General features: G+C 31.9%; 3 protein-coding genes across 6 annotated transcripts in view; 2 read left to right on the top strand and 1 right to left on the bottom strand.

Moving 5' to 3' along the window:
- Positions 1–345: 345 nt before the first annotated feature.
- On the top strand, positions 346–9,884 carry LOC115239417 (alpha-N-acetylglucosaminidase). Of its 4 annotated transcripts, XM_029813924.1 has the most exons (15): positions 346–623; positions 696–789; positions 3,093–3,346; positions 3,453–3,631; positions 3,706–3,924; positions 4,016–4,243; positions 4,512–4,575; positions 4,646–4,791; positions 4,957–5,041; positions 5,431–5,580; positions 6,146–6,288; positions 6,485–6,644; positions 7,488–7,678; positions 7,909–8,294; positions 9,695–9,884. In XM_029813924.1, the coding sequence occupies exons 3-15, from the start codon at positions 3,299–3,301 to the stop codon at positions 9,784–9,786; spliced, it is 2,091 nt and encodes a 696-aa protein (XP_029669784.1). In that variant the 5' UTR covers positions 346–623; positions 696–789; positions 3,093–3,298; the 3' UTR covers positions 9,787–9,884. The 4 variants fall into 4 exon arrangements, with proteins under 4 accessions (XP_029669784.1, XP_029669783.1, XP_029669785.1 ...); XM_029813923.1 differs by lacking the exon at positions 696–789 and having other exon boundaries at positions 3,183–3,346; XM_029813925.1 differs by lacking the exon at positions 696–789 and having other exon boundaries at positions 488–623.
- Positions 9,885–10,512: 628 nt separating this feature from the next.
- On the bottom strand, positions 10,513–13,192 carry LOC115239394. Its single transcript, XM_029813895.1, has 4 exons — positions 13,089–13,192; positions 12,573–12,653; positions 11,473–12,155; positions 10,513–11,129 (listed from the first exon to the last, which is right to left on the bottom strand). Exons 1-4 carry the CDS (start codon positions 13,131–13,133, stop codon positions 10,748–10,750), a joined length of 1,191 nt encoding a protein of 396 aa, XP_029669755.1. The 5' UTR covers positions 13,134–13,192; the 3' UTR covers positions 10,513–10,747.
- A 2,284-nt stretch (positions 13,193–15,476) lies between these two features.
- LOC115239384 overlaps positions 15,477–17,061 on the top strand; it is a 2,416-nt gene continuing 831 nt past the window's right edge. The window contains exons 1-2 of the mRNA XM_029813883.1: positions 15,477–15,827; positions 16,400–16,615. Coding sequence (XP_029669743.1) covers positions 15,786–15,827; positions 16,400–16,615 — 258 coding nt within the window. The 5' untranslated portion in view covers positions 15,477–15,785. The remainder of the gene's footprint in view (positions 15,828–16,399; positions 16,616–17,061) is intronic.

Below are 17,061 nucleotides of genomic sequence, written 5' to 3'. Positions count from 1 at the left end.
TATATATATATATGTTAGATCTACTTATTGGAATTCTTATGCGTTTAAATGAATTGATGAATTGAATTAATAAATTATTATATATCGCCATATTGATATTTAGTTCCATTTTACCAGAGAACATATCTCAAAGAGAGTGTCATCATGTTATATATATATATGTTAGATCTACTTATTGGAATTCTTATGCGTTATGAATCGTAAATGAATTGAATTAATAAATTATTATATATCGCCATATTGATATTTAGTTCCATTTTACCAGAGAACATATCTCAAAGAGAGCCATAAATTGTCATCATGTTGGTCACGCAAAATTACATGGGAATTTGGTGGCCTCAAGTTTAATGGCCCTAGTGCGACCGTTTCATGAATGTAATTGTATTGTCGAGAGTCATTGACGCTTGTTATGGTTTGATTAGATAAGAAGCAAGAGTAGGGATGTGAATACGCTTTAATATATACAACATATTCTTACATTCTTTCTATCTTTCTACTTTTATGTTCGTCAGTCGTCATGCTGAAGTTTATCAGGATGGATGCTACTGTAGCACTATGGTTACAATTATCTATTATAATATTTGGACTGTTCGTGTCGTCTAGTCAATGTCACAAGTCGGACGGTGAGTAAAATTGATTAAATTTGTTCTTTTTTCTTGTAAAATAAAACAAATATAAAACTGTTTAAAACATAGATATAACATGTCATCAAATAAAATATCAAGAGACACGGTAGTGTCTCGCACCAGGTCACGCGCAGTAGCAGCGAGGCACCCCGTGTATCTATACGTGAGTCGGCCAGTTGAGAGTATCTTAAATTATCGGACTTCAATAACGGTTGAAGTGATCGAGTTCTTACTAAGCTTGATCAATAGATTGAGTTTGAATTATATAAAATGTGCTTACGTTTGCTTTAATTGTTCTACAAACCGAGAGATTACAGCGTAAAGTCCGAAACAGAAAATTTACTATTAATTAATTAAGAAACGTCCGTGTCTTCTCCATGATTGGAAAAATGTACGTTTCCCGTCTTTAACATGAGATGGTGCTAGCAATATTCGCCGTTTATGCTTAAGGTTATATAAAGGAAGGTTAAGTCACACGAGCCTTTCGCAACCCATAATGCAATGCAAAGAATCGATTGTGTTAGTCGCTATTAAAAAGAGATGCTAAATATTAAAAAGAGATGCTAAATATTCAAAAGAGTTGCTAAATATTCAAAAAAGATGCTAAATAAGGTAAACTATGTTATTGACTCTCGCGGCCTTTCGCAATGCATCATGGGTTACGCAAGTCAATATATACATTAAATATGTGACTCAATCTTCCTTTATATAATCTTACTTATGTTAAACCATAGACGTAGGAAATATCTGGACAGAGCGTATTGCTGCGGAGTTGAAGACAAAGAGGAAAGGGGAATGAAAGTTCTGGTGTAACGGATATGAACAACCAAGATAATGAAGCAGCGACTAATTGCACGGATTTCGGTCTATTGTAACGTCTTAGTAGTTAAAATCACGTCGTATGGCGTGAAAATAGAATTATATATATACTGCTATTAAACAATCAAGATAGCCACATCGAGATTTCCCCTTACTCCTCAGTCCTTACACCCCGCGCCCGAAAATGTACCTTGTGCTCTGTCTAGATATTTCTAACGTCCATGTGCTAAACCTAATCTGTAATCTAATATGTATATATGTACCGACTACGTACCGACTATATTGTCTGATAGATTTTATTCATAAAACATTTAGAGGAAAAAAAAGACATATTTGTCATATATAATATAAAAGCTATCAATTATACCTATTGAAAATTATTTTATGTTATTTTTTATTAAAAATTATCCCAATTTATATCCACACATTAAATTGTTATAACTATCTCTCTCCCTTTTCCCCTGCTTTTCTCTCTGTCTCTCTTTCTTTTCACATCCAATATCAGATATATATCAAACTCCATTTTACAATAAAGTAATTTATACATTTTTTCTACATCAAATCTATATATACTTTTTCTCTTACATCGAATAAAGTAACTGATGTGACAATATTATTTTATAACGTGTCTGCAATTTCTTTTAGATGATTTGACATAACGATAACATTATAATTACTTAAATATTTGTATAATAAAAACTCCAAGAATTTCTGTTTTAAATAAACAATTATGTATATGCGTATATGCATAGTTGTCCAAATAAATAATGTATATGAAATAATCGATATAACAGCTTTAAAGATATTTGATTTTGCACTAAAGGTTTACACAATAATTATAATATCATATCAAATTTTAAATTAAAAATTCAAAGAGGTTAAAAACGCATTAAAAATTAATATCATTGCAATCATATTAGTTATTTTATTCGATATAATAGAAATGTATATATATTTGATGTGCAAAAAAGAATGTATGAATTATTTTATTTGAATCTAATACCTTATGTAAAAAGGGGGACTAAAAATTTGATGTAAAAGAAAGAATAAATACTTTTTATGTATCAGACAAAAAAAGACAAAATAGTTATTTTTCATTATTCGTAGGTATAATAGATGCATTTTATCTAACTGCATAAATAAAAATAATTTCTAATGTAAAATTATAAGAAAAAAAAACGTATTATTTAAGAACAATTCGAACATATGTGTACTATTGAAAAGAGAGATCGAAGAATATGTAATATAATATATTATGTTAAGTTAATATTATTTAATTTATATTCCTTATAGAACATGTAGAGTTAAAATAAAAACACTTCTTTTGTTAAAATACCTTTTATAATACGGACTCAAGCTGTTGATTAAGTCTATTAGAAACTCGATTGCTTTACATGTTATAATAATATATAATAAAAAATGATGATATGAATGAATAATATAACTGTTGAAAACTTATTAAAAAAAAAGTAAAAAAGGCGCCAAGTGCACGCGCCAGAAAAATTCTTTGTGAAAAATTCTTATGTAATATAATGTTATTTTATCCAAACCAGAAAAACTTTGATTCTACAAAACTTTTACTTTAATTTTCTACAAAAAATAGTGATATTGAAAAATTGCACGCCAATTAATAAATTCAATCAACAGGCTTAGCATTCTTCATCCGTTCACAATAATTTGCGGACTCTTTCCGCAAAATGGCACTCTAAATCTAATAATGACTGAAAGTATAAGTAGCGTTTCAGTCTACTTTGGGCCATATAAAATCGGACACCTTGCCGGAAATTCAGACGAAAGCAGCTAAAGATGTCGCGGAAAGACTACTGGGCAAAGAGATATCTAAATTATTTATTATGATGCTGGACACCAATTTAGGTCCCATTGGCAAAGATACTTTCGCGGTATAACATTTACTTTCGAGTACAATTATGTGTTCGTTTGTGTAATGTAAATACTTATTTATACAGAGAAATAATCCGATACTCCGATTTACTTCTTTTCTCATAGATAAGAAAAAATGATCTAGATGAAATTGAAATTCGTGGTACTTCTGGAGTGGCGATCACTTGGGGTTTGCATTTTTATTTGAAGCACTATTGCAATGTTCATATATCATGGGATGGTGCACAGATTACTCTGCCTAAGAAATTACCAAAAGTTCAAGTTAAAATTATATCTAACGACAGGTGATATAATGTGTGAAATTTCGTGATATCTGGTTTTACGACAGTGCATATATTTACAGTATTTCATTTTTCAGATTCAGATATTATCAGAACGTGTGCACTGTGGGTTATAGTTCGGCCTGGTGGCAGTGGGAGCAATGGGAGAGAAATATCGACTGGATGGCTCTTAATGGGATCAATCTTGCCCTCGCTTTTACTGCGCAAGAGGCGATTTGGCAAAGATTGTATCAAGAATTGAATCTCACAAAAGAAGAAATCGATGAGCAATTGGGTGGTCCTGCATTCTTACCTTGGTATGGTACTCCCTGTTCGGGAGTATATCCATCTATTTTTAATTTTTTAAATCTTTTATACAGAAGATAGAATATATTTATTGCGATTCAGGACGAGGATGGGCAATATTCGTGGCTTTGGCGGACCATTATCAACAAATTGGCATAATCGCACCATACGCCTACAACATCAGATTCTTCGCAGAATGAGGGATCTCGGAATCGTTCCAGTACTACCAGCTTTCGCTGGTCATGTACCACGAGCTTTCGCTAGACTCTTTCCAGATGCTAATATGACGAAGATTGATCCTTGGAACAAGTTCAAAGACAAATATTGTTGGTATGGTCAAAGTAATTTAATTATATATATCTCGCCTTCTCTATTTCTATTCTCCTCCAATAATAATCTTAAAAGTGATTAGTCATATAATATAAGATGTTGCGTATTTCGTGTATTACGACGATTCATAAGATATAAATACAATTAACAGAAGGACTGAAAATATAGATAAAAGAGTATTGCATATTTGCCATAGAAGTATATTCAAAATAAAATCGTATTTAATTATCATAAAATTAAGTTAGTAGAAACAAATTTTTTTTTCCAGTCCTTATTTGTTAGAACCGACGGATCCGCTATTTCGCATCATTGGAGAAAAGTTCTTAAAAATGGTAAGTTAAAATGATTTCGATAGAGACAACTAACGAGACAGGGAGAAACATGAATGTTTTATTGCTGCAGTATATCGATGAATTCGGTACCGATCACATTTACAATTGCGACACTTTTAACGAGAACGAGCCCGGTAGTACTGAACTTATCTATTTGAAAAACGTCGGCCAAGAAATTTTCGCGGCTATGAACGCGGTCGACTCTAAAGCGATATGGTAAGCAGATTAATGAAAGTTAGTTCAAGCTAGTTCAACAAATAATTTAATATACATTGCCATTTATAATTAGATTGCTTTCGGATTCAGAGTATTTTATATTTAAATGTATATAATATATATATAATCATGTTATATAAAATATATCATACGCGATTTTTCAAGGTTGTTGCAAGCTTGGCTGTTCGTACACGATTTCAACTTCTGGACGAAGCCTAGAGTGAAATCCTTTCTTACCTCGGTACCTACGGTAAGCTTGGATTATCAATAGAAAAAATATTGATCGTGCTTCGTTGATAATCAAATACGTTGATAATTATAATACATAAACAAATAATTACTGCAAAACGACAAAATAGAAATATCTTTCTTATATGTTCTGTCTTCATAAATTTATTTTAAAATATTCATGATGTAATTAATTTAACGTATCACTTGAATATGTTTGCTAATCACATATTCAAAATACAAAAAGTAGAACTCCGTGAGACACATAAAATAATACTATTGAATATATTTTTTCTCTGAATACTCTGATTGAAAAAAATAATCTGTATATGCCAATATATATTATAATAATCATAAATCGTGCATTTTATTTCAAAATATAATGTTAAAATTAATCACACATATGCGCAGGGACGGATGTTGATATTGGATTTGCAATCAGAACAATTCCCACAATACAGCCGACTAAACTCATATTATGGTCAACCATTTATATGGTGCATGCTACACAACTTTGGTGGCACCTTGGGAATGTTTGGATCCGCAGAGATCATTAATCAAGTACGTAGAAAATCTATAATTTTCTTAAGTTGCTCTTTCTCTTCGTTAAAAAACTAAGTATTCGATTTTTTCTCTGCTATATCATCTAGCATGCCATGATATCAGGTTGTCAGTGTGAAATTATCATAATTTGAAGAATATATAGTTTCTTATAATTAGTATGTATTAGTTTTTCCCAAAAACAATGGTTAATGTATTTTGACTTTTAATGATCTCTCTCTCTCTCTCTCTCTCTCTCTCTCTCTCTCTCTCTTTCTCTCTCTCTCTCTGTCTCTCTCTCTCTCTCTCTCTCTTTTGATATAATGTTTTATATTAGAAAATAAATAATTCGTTATGCATAAAAAACATTACTTAAACAAGGTATGATCGATCACGCGTAAGCCTTATTGATTTTTAATTTTTTACCTAAGATATTTTATTACATATCAAATCTTAATTTAAGTTTCTTCGCAAATTCTTCAATAACGATGAGGATTCTAAAAAAAAACTGTCACATATTCTTTAGTTAAAATGGCCAGTTAGGTAGAACATAAGTTGCGGGATATTTAGTCTATTCTTTCTTTAGCGCACGTTCGAAGGTAGAAATATGAATGGCAGTACGATGGTGGGAACCGGTCTGACACCCGAGGGCATCAACCAGAACTACGTGATTTATGAATTGATGAATCAAATGGCGTATAGTCACGGACCCGTCAACCTTCGTGCTTGGTGAGAATGCGTGCCTCATGTAATTCCTGTGCAAGGTTCTGATGTGCAATAACAGATTTTTTTCGAAGGGATCTTAAAGCTTTACCGTGTCTCGATAATCTGTCAACAGAGTGGGCTTGTACGGAGTTACGTAAAGAGCTCGTTAATTAAAAGCTCGTTTAATTAATTAAATTAATACAAGATCGTTGATCGACAGGTTCCAAAATTATGCTGTCCGAAGATATGGCGCACGGAATAGCTATGCGATGGATTTTTGGCAATACCTTGGCAGAACAGTTTATAATTTTATCGGCACCCAAAAAATCAGAGGACATTATGTCATCACCAGACGACCAAGTTTAAATATTTCATCATGGGTATAGACACACATATTAAAAATTGTGATTGATGCACATGGATCGATAGAGCTTTCCATAAGCGTATTTCCAATATATTGGATGATTGCATAAGTTCGTGCCCGATTTTCATAGATGGCATTAAGTTACTGCATGGGTGGGATCGCAAGGGAATTATTTACTTTGAGCTGCTCCGACGCGGCGAAACAATCACGGCGGACAAGTACTGTGAGCAACTAACTAGACTCGCTGCAGCTATTCGAGAAAAACGTCCGATTTTGGCCAATCGAAAAGGCGTCATCTTCCACCACGACAATGCTAGGCTACACGTCGCTCAACAGACGCTGCGAAAATTGCAGGAGTTGCAATGGGAAATTCTGCAGCACCTGCCATATTCTCCAGATATTGCGCCTTCAGATTTTTATCTGTTCCGGTCTTTGCAGAATAGTTTAAATGGCAAGAATCTCAATTCCGAGGAAGTTGTCGAAAACCACCTTACAAACTTTTTTCAAGAAAAACCAAGTTCTTTCTTCAAAAATGGAATCGACAAGCTTGTAGATCGTTGGAAAACCATTGTAGAAAAGAATGGAGACTATATAATTGATTAATAAAAGTGTTATCTCTAAAATATAATCTATTGAAGTTTATATTTAAATCGGGCACGAACTTATGCAATCACCTGATAGATAGACAATTAAATGCGAAAGCTTAATGTATATAAACGTAATGAAATATATAATTAAATGAAAAAAATAGATAAAAATATAAAATTTAATTATTGAGACAAAAAATATATTATATTATAATTATATTACGTATTAAAATGATAAATTATGATATAAAATTATTTGTTTTCATATATAGATTTGGTATAACCGAAAAGATTTCTATTATATGTGGAATCTATTCTTAGAAGCGAGATACGATAGTAGAAATAGTACTCTCTACAGACATGACGTGGTTGATGTAACTAGACAGGCTCTCCAACTAATGGCCGATGATCTATATATGAATGTATTAGATTCCTATAAAAAAAAGAATATTACTGCCTTTCGGTGGGTGTATATTTTACGTTATGCATGATATTATTTTCTTAACTTCTATTACATAAATTTTTACCTTTCTCACATTAAGTAAAATAAAAATCTCTAAGATTGAAGAGATAGAAAAAAGATTAGAATAAAATTTCTAATATAGTTAACGCATAATTATTATTGTATAATAATAATAAGCTCTTGTAAAATGTAATTTATATTTAAAATTTTTATTTATATTAACTTTATAGATCATCCGCGAGCACTTTGCTGGAACTTTTCGATGATCTCGAATCTATTCTATCATCAGGAAGTAATTTTCTGCTGGGCACCTGGTTATCTCAAGCAAAAGATATGGCCATCGACGAGGAGGAAAGGCGATCCTATGAATACAATGCGAGGAATCAGATTACCCTATGGGGCCCAAACGGCGAGATCAGAGACTACGCGAATAAACAATGGTCGGGAGTGATGGCGGATTATTTCAAGCCCAGATGGGAGCTCTTCCTGAATGCTCTCGAGAAATCGCTAGTCCAGGGAACTAAACTCAATACAACTGAGATTAATAATAGAATATTTCAAGAAGTCGAACGGCCGTTCACTTTTTCCACGAAGCTTTATCCGGTAGAATCGAAAGGTATATAGGTTTCTAACAATTGTTCATAAATGCGGCATTAATTGCTCCTATTTTACTAGCAAATGTCTTCATTTTTTTACTATTAATTTCTCTAAACACATTTACATTATTCACTTCTCTGTGGTTGATGATAATTGGAATCAAAATGTTACATATATCAAGTTTACTTTATTTTATATTAATATTAATAGATTTATATTAATATTAGATATTAATATTAATGGATTCGTTATTTAAATATAGAAAAGTATTAAAAGGTAAAACTGTATAAAAGATAACACACTTCCGATTTTATTGCCACTTAAATATGTTGTAGCGGAGGTTCTTCTGAGTAACTCCCCGCAAGAAATTTGTGAGGTACGGCATTAGTTTAGGAGATATAACAAATTAAAGTTTCATAGTTTTAATACTTTTTCTATTATAAAATAAGGATAAATCAAAGTTTGTTTACGTTGTATTTGTGTAGAGCAGACGTGGAAAAAGTGTTTGTTTATATTTATGAGATAGGTATACACTCATGGATATTTTGTCAATAATGTGTTTCACCTATTTCTCATGACTATACGAAATTTTAAGTCTTGTTGAGGATAGGAATATAAGCATAAGCAGAAGCATAAATTTTAGTTTTAAATCAAAAATAGGTTTGGGTTAGGTTATATCTTCCGCAAGTGGAGCCCCCCCCCTAGGGGGGAAGGAGCGGAACCCACTGCATCTACGCATACACTTTTCCATCCATACAACAATTGTGGGGTGGACCTCGCTTCGTCTTGTAAAGTAAATGCGTGGACAGAGTGGGTCTCCCCCGCCCCCCTACGGGGGGTTCCACTTACGGAAGATATAACCTAACGCAAACCTATTTTCAGTTTTATCCCCGCCCCTCCCCATCCACGCATTCAATAAATAATATTTTTGAAGACTCAGAAATTCACGTAGTCGCATGTTGAAAGCTGTTAACGAACTGCGAGAAATAGGTGAACATTATTGACAAAATATCCACGACCGTGTACCTATCCCGTAAATGTAAACAAACTTTTTCCACGTCTGCTCTACATAAATACAACGTATACAAACTTTGATTTTTCCGTATTTTATAATAGAAAAAGCATTAAAACTATGAAACTTTAATTTCTTATATCTCCTAAACTAATACTGTCTCTCACAAATTTCTTGCGGGGAATTACTCAAAAGAACCTTCCCTTCAACATATTTAAGTGGCGATAAAATCGGAGATGTGTTACCTTTTGTATAGTTACCTATTAAGAAAATAATATAAATGTAAAGCATTAGAGATAATGAATGTGTTTAGAAATAATTAGAGATAAAATAGAAAATATTTATTTAACTACTCGTTTTTTAATAGTTTCTTGCGAGAAATCTGAAATTTTACTTTTTTTTTTCAGGTGATACTATCGATATAGCGATGAAACTAGTTTCAAAATGGTATAATGAAAAAACACCATCATCATCATCATCAAATATGAAACCATGCTGAGAAACGAATTACAGGTAATTCGGTCTTGTTTATTTAGACACACACACTCACACACACACACACACACACACACACACACACACACACACACACACACACACACACACACACACACACACACACACACACACACACACACACACACACACACACACACACACACACACACACACACACACACACACACACACACACACACACACACACACACACACACACACACACACACACACACACACACACACACATCTTTACAAATTTTGAATGAGTTTGACGAGTTAAAAAGTTATCCAATAGTTGTAGTAAAATAAAAATATTAATAAGCAAAAACGTATCAATGACAACGACAATTATATTTGCATATAATTTATACCATGTAGTTAAATATATATAAATTGATTAGAACATGCATATTATTTACTTTCAATAATTTAATATATAAATTCCCTTCATTGCTATATATTAAATATAATGTTGGCAGATATCTTCTCATAATCTCCGATTTCCGCTAGAATATAAAAACCTACATAAGAAATTTTGTACATTTTGTTGTAAATTTTGATATATATATCCGTGCTGAAAAAATGAAAATAAGCGTTTCAATCAATAAATAAATCAATAAATAAATTTTATATTTTCATTAAAATTTATATCTCAAGAAATATCTAGTATATCAATGTTTTATAAAATAATTTATATATGATTTATAGAATAATTATGGTTTATAAAATAATTCTTAATAAGCCATATATGCATTTCCGTATCTCTTGAATTGCTGAAACAGAGCTTTTGAAGCCCAAAGATTCATTATTATAATATTTTTTAATGATACATAAGGATGTAAAGAATATAAGAATTATTTCTTTATAAACAAAATAAATTACGTTGCAAGAAAATTATTTATATCTCTATTTCTTGAAGAGAAACAAGAATTACAAAGAAATTCTTCTGTCAAGGGGAATCAGGGCATATAACGTAAAGGTAACAGGCGTCTCAAATCCTTGTTGAGCGCGCTGGCAGGATCGTCGAGATCACGCAGCGTTTGCGATGTCTTTATTTTTGCGTCATCTCTGGTGAGCTCGTTCCGCTCTATTACTTTTTCTAGGAGCTTCTTCAGCTGTGATCCGACACCACCCTCGGCTGATGAATGCAGATTCTTCAGAATTTCGTCCGAATAACCGGCAAAACGCGCGAATCCTTGCTTTCGCGCGTCCTTGCTGAGAACGTCATAAAGATTCGCCAGTTGTTGAAGAGCCGGTCTGACTGGCACTTTGGCACGCTTTAAGTAGCTGTTCAAACTTGGCCGCGGTACTTGAGACACTTTCTCACCCAACAGAGTGAACCTGTGGCGGCAAAGGCACAAACAAAGTTCATTAAAAAACTGCTTTTTATTAACAGTTTTTAAAATCTAGTCAGTATTCATTTTTGTGTTTCTTCAGGTTCTTTTAGATCGGCGCAGGAATTACACTAAATTATACAATACATTCTTTGTTACATTTACATTTTTTTGAATCGATAAATTAAATATAAAATTTAAACGTGATATTAATATACACGCAATGTAGAGAAATATTTCTTTCGGGCAGTTATGTCAAATAACTCTTATAGGATTCTATTAATTTTCTTCAGAAGTGGATGTAACAATCGTTTCTGTGATAAAGACATTATAATGCAAATAGTTATCACCTCGTTTCTTCTTCTTCATCCTCAATAGTCTCCATCTTCTCGATTGAAATTCCTGTCGCACTTTTCGATTCGCCGGTAATATCCGATTCCTCGCTGAATGGGGAAGTGCTCGTTTTTACGATTCCATAAATTTCGTCCACAACGCTATCAACGGTCGGTTTTTTCTTTATCTGGCCATCCATAGCTTTTGTGATAGAAGTTTGTGTCGATTGCTGTTGCGAGAATTCTTCGCTCTTCTCTGGAAGCTCCTGATTCGATTCTTGGGTCTCCTGCACCGGCTCCGGTAATTCGTGATTCGTTTCCGGTGTGGCCGGTGATTCATAGTTCATTTCAGCCATCTCTTCGTTTATTTCAGGTAATTCTTCATGGTCAACCAAACCACTTAAAGTCAAAGTTTCCGCGTGTTGAGTCGCTTCTGTAAGATCATCGTAAATCTCGGATGATCCTTGACTCGATGTCTGACTCACCGGAATCGAGGCTATTATTTCGGGAGTTTCTATTTTCTCATCGTATACTTTTGTGGTTGTAGCAGTTGTAATCATGGAAGTCTCCACGGGTATCGTCGATTGCGATTGTTGATATATCATTGATTGAGTTGCCGATGTCGGGTTAGTTACTAACGATTCTTGCAATATTTCTTCCGTTTGGAGTAATTTCAATTGCTCAACCGTGTGAAAAATTACCTGATTTAGAAGTAAATTTTTATAACAGCGTTTTTTCGATATTTTTCCGTACTTCAAAAACTTAATGAATATAATAATTCCATATAATAATTTTTCGTACTTTATATTATATTAGAGAGAATAAATTTATATTGTAGAATTATATTAAAATTGTTTAAAAATTTTTGATATATTTTTGTGATTTATATAAATTAAAAAATTATTATTTACAAAAATGTTGCTACAAAAATATTACTTTCGTCAAGTTTCTGATATTACTCTATTCCAGTAAAGTCTATTAAGTGGAATAAGAAGACTGGATATATGTGATAAGGAATTAACAAAGAAACATTAAACATGTAAAATATATCCGAACTATTACGCGCGCGAGAGCATAATGTTCAGAATCTCTCATTAAAATTAAGCGAAGTGACTTACCTGCATGGCGGCAGGGAGATACGAATTCGAGTATATTGGTGTTGAAAATGCCGGCGGTTTCCTAACGATTCCGGCGATAGCCTGAAGCAGTAAGGAATTTTAATTAACATTTCCGTTGAAGTGCGTGAATATACGTATGTAGTTCTCCGAGCCGTTAGTCGCGATTACAACTATAGCGCGCATGTTTATATGGAAATATTTCACATCAAAAGCAGATCGAATGAGAATATTATTAATATAATGTTAAATATCAAAGTGAATCGGGGATGACATACAGAATCATGCAAAGTTAAAATTACGAATTGATTTATAAATAAAGAAACATAAATGGTATAAAATGATCTTTACTCAAATTAATATTTATAGCTATTGTAGCGTTAAGATATAAAAAAACAGTCATATTTTCTGTTATTTTATATGCTGTAGTGTTAAATAACGCAATAGCTTACTCTGACAATATTGATTACCGATATATTCAAATAAACTAATAACACAGTAACAATAAATATCGCTTACTTGTCGAAGGATTAAAATCCCCATCAAACTGCATAATATCTTCATGATGAGATTTTTTTTTTTATTGATCCAAAATAATTTCCACCTCTTCAAACGTGCACTATATCACAACTCTGCTATATGTTTTTAAACATAAGCTTACCAATTAATTTAATAATAAAAAATTTATTTATTTATAAAAAGAAAAAATGTCACGTCGTTCTTGAAAAATTTCAAGTTCAAGGCAAGTAATTGCCTTTTGCAAACAATCTCAAATATTTTATTTATTTTTTTGGTCAAAACTTCCGAAGTTGCAGATAGTCGTCGAATAATCGGCAATTTTCGCGTACACAATCTCGAGGTTCGCAGGCGACCGTTGGGACGAGACTGGTATCGAAAAGACATAACGGTTCCAGATCGTCCTCGACGTCGCACACCTCCACATTCTTACGCGTATGTAAACGAGCAGTTCCCTGTGCAGGATTGTTAATTGCGTGACGAGCCGGTTAAGCGCACACGCGTCCGCGAACCGGTGCTCGATGATGCCGGTAATAAGTCACACCGTAACGTCTAGACTGATTGTAAATCGTCATCAGCATATCATCCTCATCTTGAGACAAAAAGTCAATGTATTTTCCGCTATGCACTTGGGTCATTCCGATCTGAATAGCTTCATATACATCAAAATCTGCATTTATTTTAATTTACAAATTAATAGAATAATTTATACAGTTCATAATATTATGAACTGTATAAAATATCATCCTAAACATATGTAAGTATGTCAAAATGCTAATAATCTTTAAGCCCGTATCATACTACGTATTGAAGACTGAAATTTGACCAATCAGGATAAAAGGAATTAAAATTTCCTAATTGGCCAAATTTCAATCTCAATGCATAGTCTGATACGGGCTTTAAGATGTAAAAATCTAGATAATTTTATATAGAATAAAATTGAGAGACGAAAAGAACTATTTCATTTTTTTAAATTGACCGAAGAATATGAAGTTATAGCATAACTTCATATTCTTCGGTCAATTTTAAGAAAGCGACATTAATTGGCATCTATTTAATTAGCTGGATCATTGAATAATGACTAATAAACCATAACTGTTCTTAAAAAATAATTAAAAAATGTACATAAGAAATTAATTACATTTTCATAAAATAACAGCAGAAGGAAAATCAAGATAGCAAATAAAATTTTTTGCAAATACTTTCACGTAATGGAAATATATACACGTATTTACATCCTGTATGTGTATACTGCTATCGTCGACGCATAATCTAACTCGACTAACACCGTGACCGCAATCGCGTCTTCCATTTTCTGCTTTAATGAATTTTGAAATTTATGGCTATCACTTCACTTTTGCAACAGAGCTGTTTTTTCCATCGTGTACTACTATTCTTTTTCCGACGCATAATCTAACTCGACTAACACCGTGACCGCAATCGCGTCTTCCATTTTCTGCTTTAATGAATTTTGAAATTTATGGCTATCACTTCACTTTTGCAACAGAGCTGTTTTTTTTCCATCGTGTACTACTATTTTTTTTTTCATTACGGCATAAAGTCAATTTTTCATCGAATCAGCAACTACGGCAAAAACTGGCTTAAACGCTATGAGGCTCCAACATGAAAAAATCACAAGACTTTCCGACGACAAGGCCACATTAAACTTTCCATAATTGAGCAATTTATAGTAGCTCTCTTTTTGCGCCTGCTTCATCGTATTTCTATTAATAATTTTTAAAACATTATTTTCCAAAAGTCTATAAAAACTTTTACGCGTTCTTTTGTTAAACTGTTTTGTATTTGGATAATTTTGTCTGCTTTAAATTAACCACGAATTGAGTCCCGACCTTCACGCCACGATTTCGCGAGAACGATCCAATAAGAACAAAATTTCTTGGTCAAAAACAACTCTTTCAAGGAGAGTTGGTTATGGCATATCGTTTGAGAACAATAAAAATATATGACCTGACCGGTTTTTTCAAGCAACTCCCATGCCGTTCGTTTCACGACTTCGAAATTATTATCCTTATAGAGCTCGTAGTATTTATTTTCCTTTATTCATAACATAAAAGTTTATTAGAATCGACTGTGTACGAAGAGACTAATCTGAGAAAAAGAGCCATGTATTATATATAAAATATAAAAATTTTTTCCAACGTTCAAGATAAAATAAACAGTTAAAATATAATTTTTTCGTCCTAAAGTTTTATAATGCAATAAAATATACCAATAAAATAATTCTTTGAATATATTATTAACAAGATTATCATCATCAAACTGATAATAATGAAAAAGGTATTGAGATAATTTCTCCTTTCTCTTTTCCTCTTAATAATGAGACTGTATCATAATAATACATATATAATATTTGTTTTAATTAATGTTCAAAGAGTATTTTTAAGAATATTCATATTTAACGAAATTGGGATTATAACAACACGTTGTAACAACAGGATTTCTCCTCGCGGTTTGTTTTAACGAGATATATTTGGTGTGATTGCAACTATATAACTGCCGTCATAATGAGCTTATGTGGGCGCCCTTATGCGATTACGTTCCACTTATTACGCGTAAGATGGCATATATAGACGCATCAAATACGGTATTGCTTTAGTCTTAACCAATACATATTTCACGTCGCAAGAATAAGTTACACAGGACGCTGTCAGAATTCTTTCATCGTAAAACTCTTTCCAAATGGCAAAAGTACCTACGTTTATGTGGATGTTACTTACGGCGGTAAGATATTTAAAACTCATAAACCTTAGTGTAATTTGAATTTTGCAACTAAATTTACTAACAAATCTTATAAGATAGCTCTCTGTTCATCAATGTCAAAATTAACAATTTATTTGTTATAATTGTGTGTAAAAATATGTTTCTAAATTCGTAATAAGTATGTAAGTTATATTTGTGCGTATCTCTTCTTTTTATATATTATTATATAATTCTATTTCTTACATTTTATGAATAATATTCTAAAAAAGGGTTTTTTTTTAATTTATATATATATAATATATAACTAAAGATAAAAAAATTTTGTTTAGAAAATTTATTTAAAATTTTTATGTTTTTCACGATATATTTTTTAAGTTTTCTTTATATATATACATGTTAATATAACACAATTTTTTTATATTAATCTCTATATTCAAATTTTATGATATCAATAGAAATATTTTTCGAACGCAATGTTATCGAACATAGATATAAGCATTATATAAAGTAATTACTAACTATTATGATTTAGCTAATTCTCTCTTTAAAAATTTTATTCATGATAATAAAAGTAAATAAAAATTTGTGGAAAGGCTGCAATAACACAGGGGAAACCACCGTATCCGTCAATCGACGAATCCATCAATGAGGTCGATCATAACGCGAAATCACAAAGAAATCTACCCGAATCAAAGCAACTGGAAGAAAACTCTGCTTTATCGACTAACGAGACATCAATAACGGCCACTACGCAAATTGATGCAACAAACTCGGCAGCTGATATCATAATCGACACGACCGTACGACCTGTAAGCGCCACTTTGTTGATTAAAATTTATAATTAAAGTGAGATCAAAACCTTTTCGTGATAGTAATGTCCTATGATTTAATCCCGTTAATTATGATTTGAATATGTTGTTAACTGCCAGAGTTCATTTTAGTAATTTGATATTTCTATTTACAAATTCTGTTTGCTCTAGCATTATTAATTTAGTCCATTAAGTACTTAATTAAAAACCATTTATCATTTATAAATTATTCGTATTCAATAAAGATTATATGATTATAGAGTTAATATATTTAATAAAATATATTAAAAAGATAACAAATAGACAAATTTTAATATCAGTTTTTTCAATGCTCAGATTCATATTCTCTGCCTAAATTTTCTAAATTTTGTAAATGTATATTGGTGATACTAATTAATTTTTAAAAAGAAAAAATCATAATTTCCTTAATTTTTCTCTCGCATATC

The sequence above is a fragment of the Formica exsecta genome, unplaced genomic scaffold (assembly GCF_003651465.1).
Source record: "Formica exsecta isolate Colony F162 unplaced genomic scaffold, ASM365146v1 scaffold38, whole genome shotgun sequence".
NCBI lineage: Eukaryota > Metazoa > Arthropoda > Insecta > Hymenoptera > Formicidae > Formica > Formica exsecta.
Note: the sequence above shows the minus strand (reverse complement) of the source record. Positions and strands in the feature narration are given on the sequence as shown.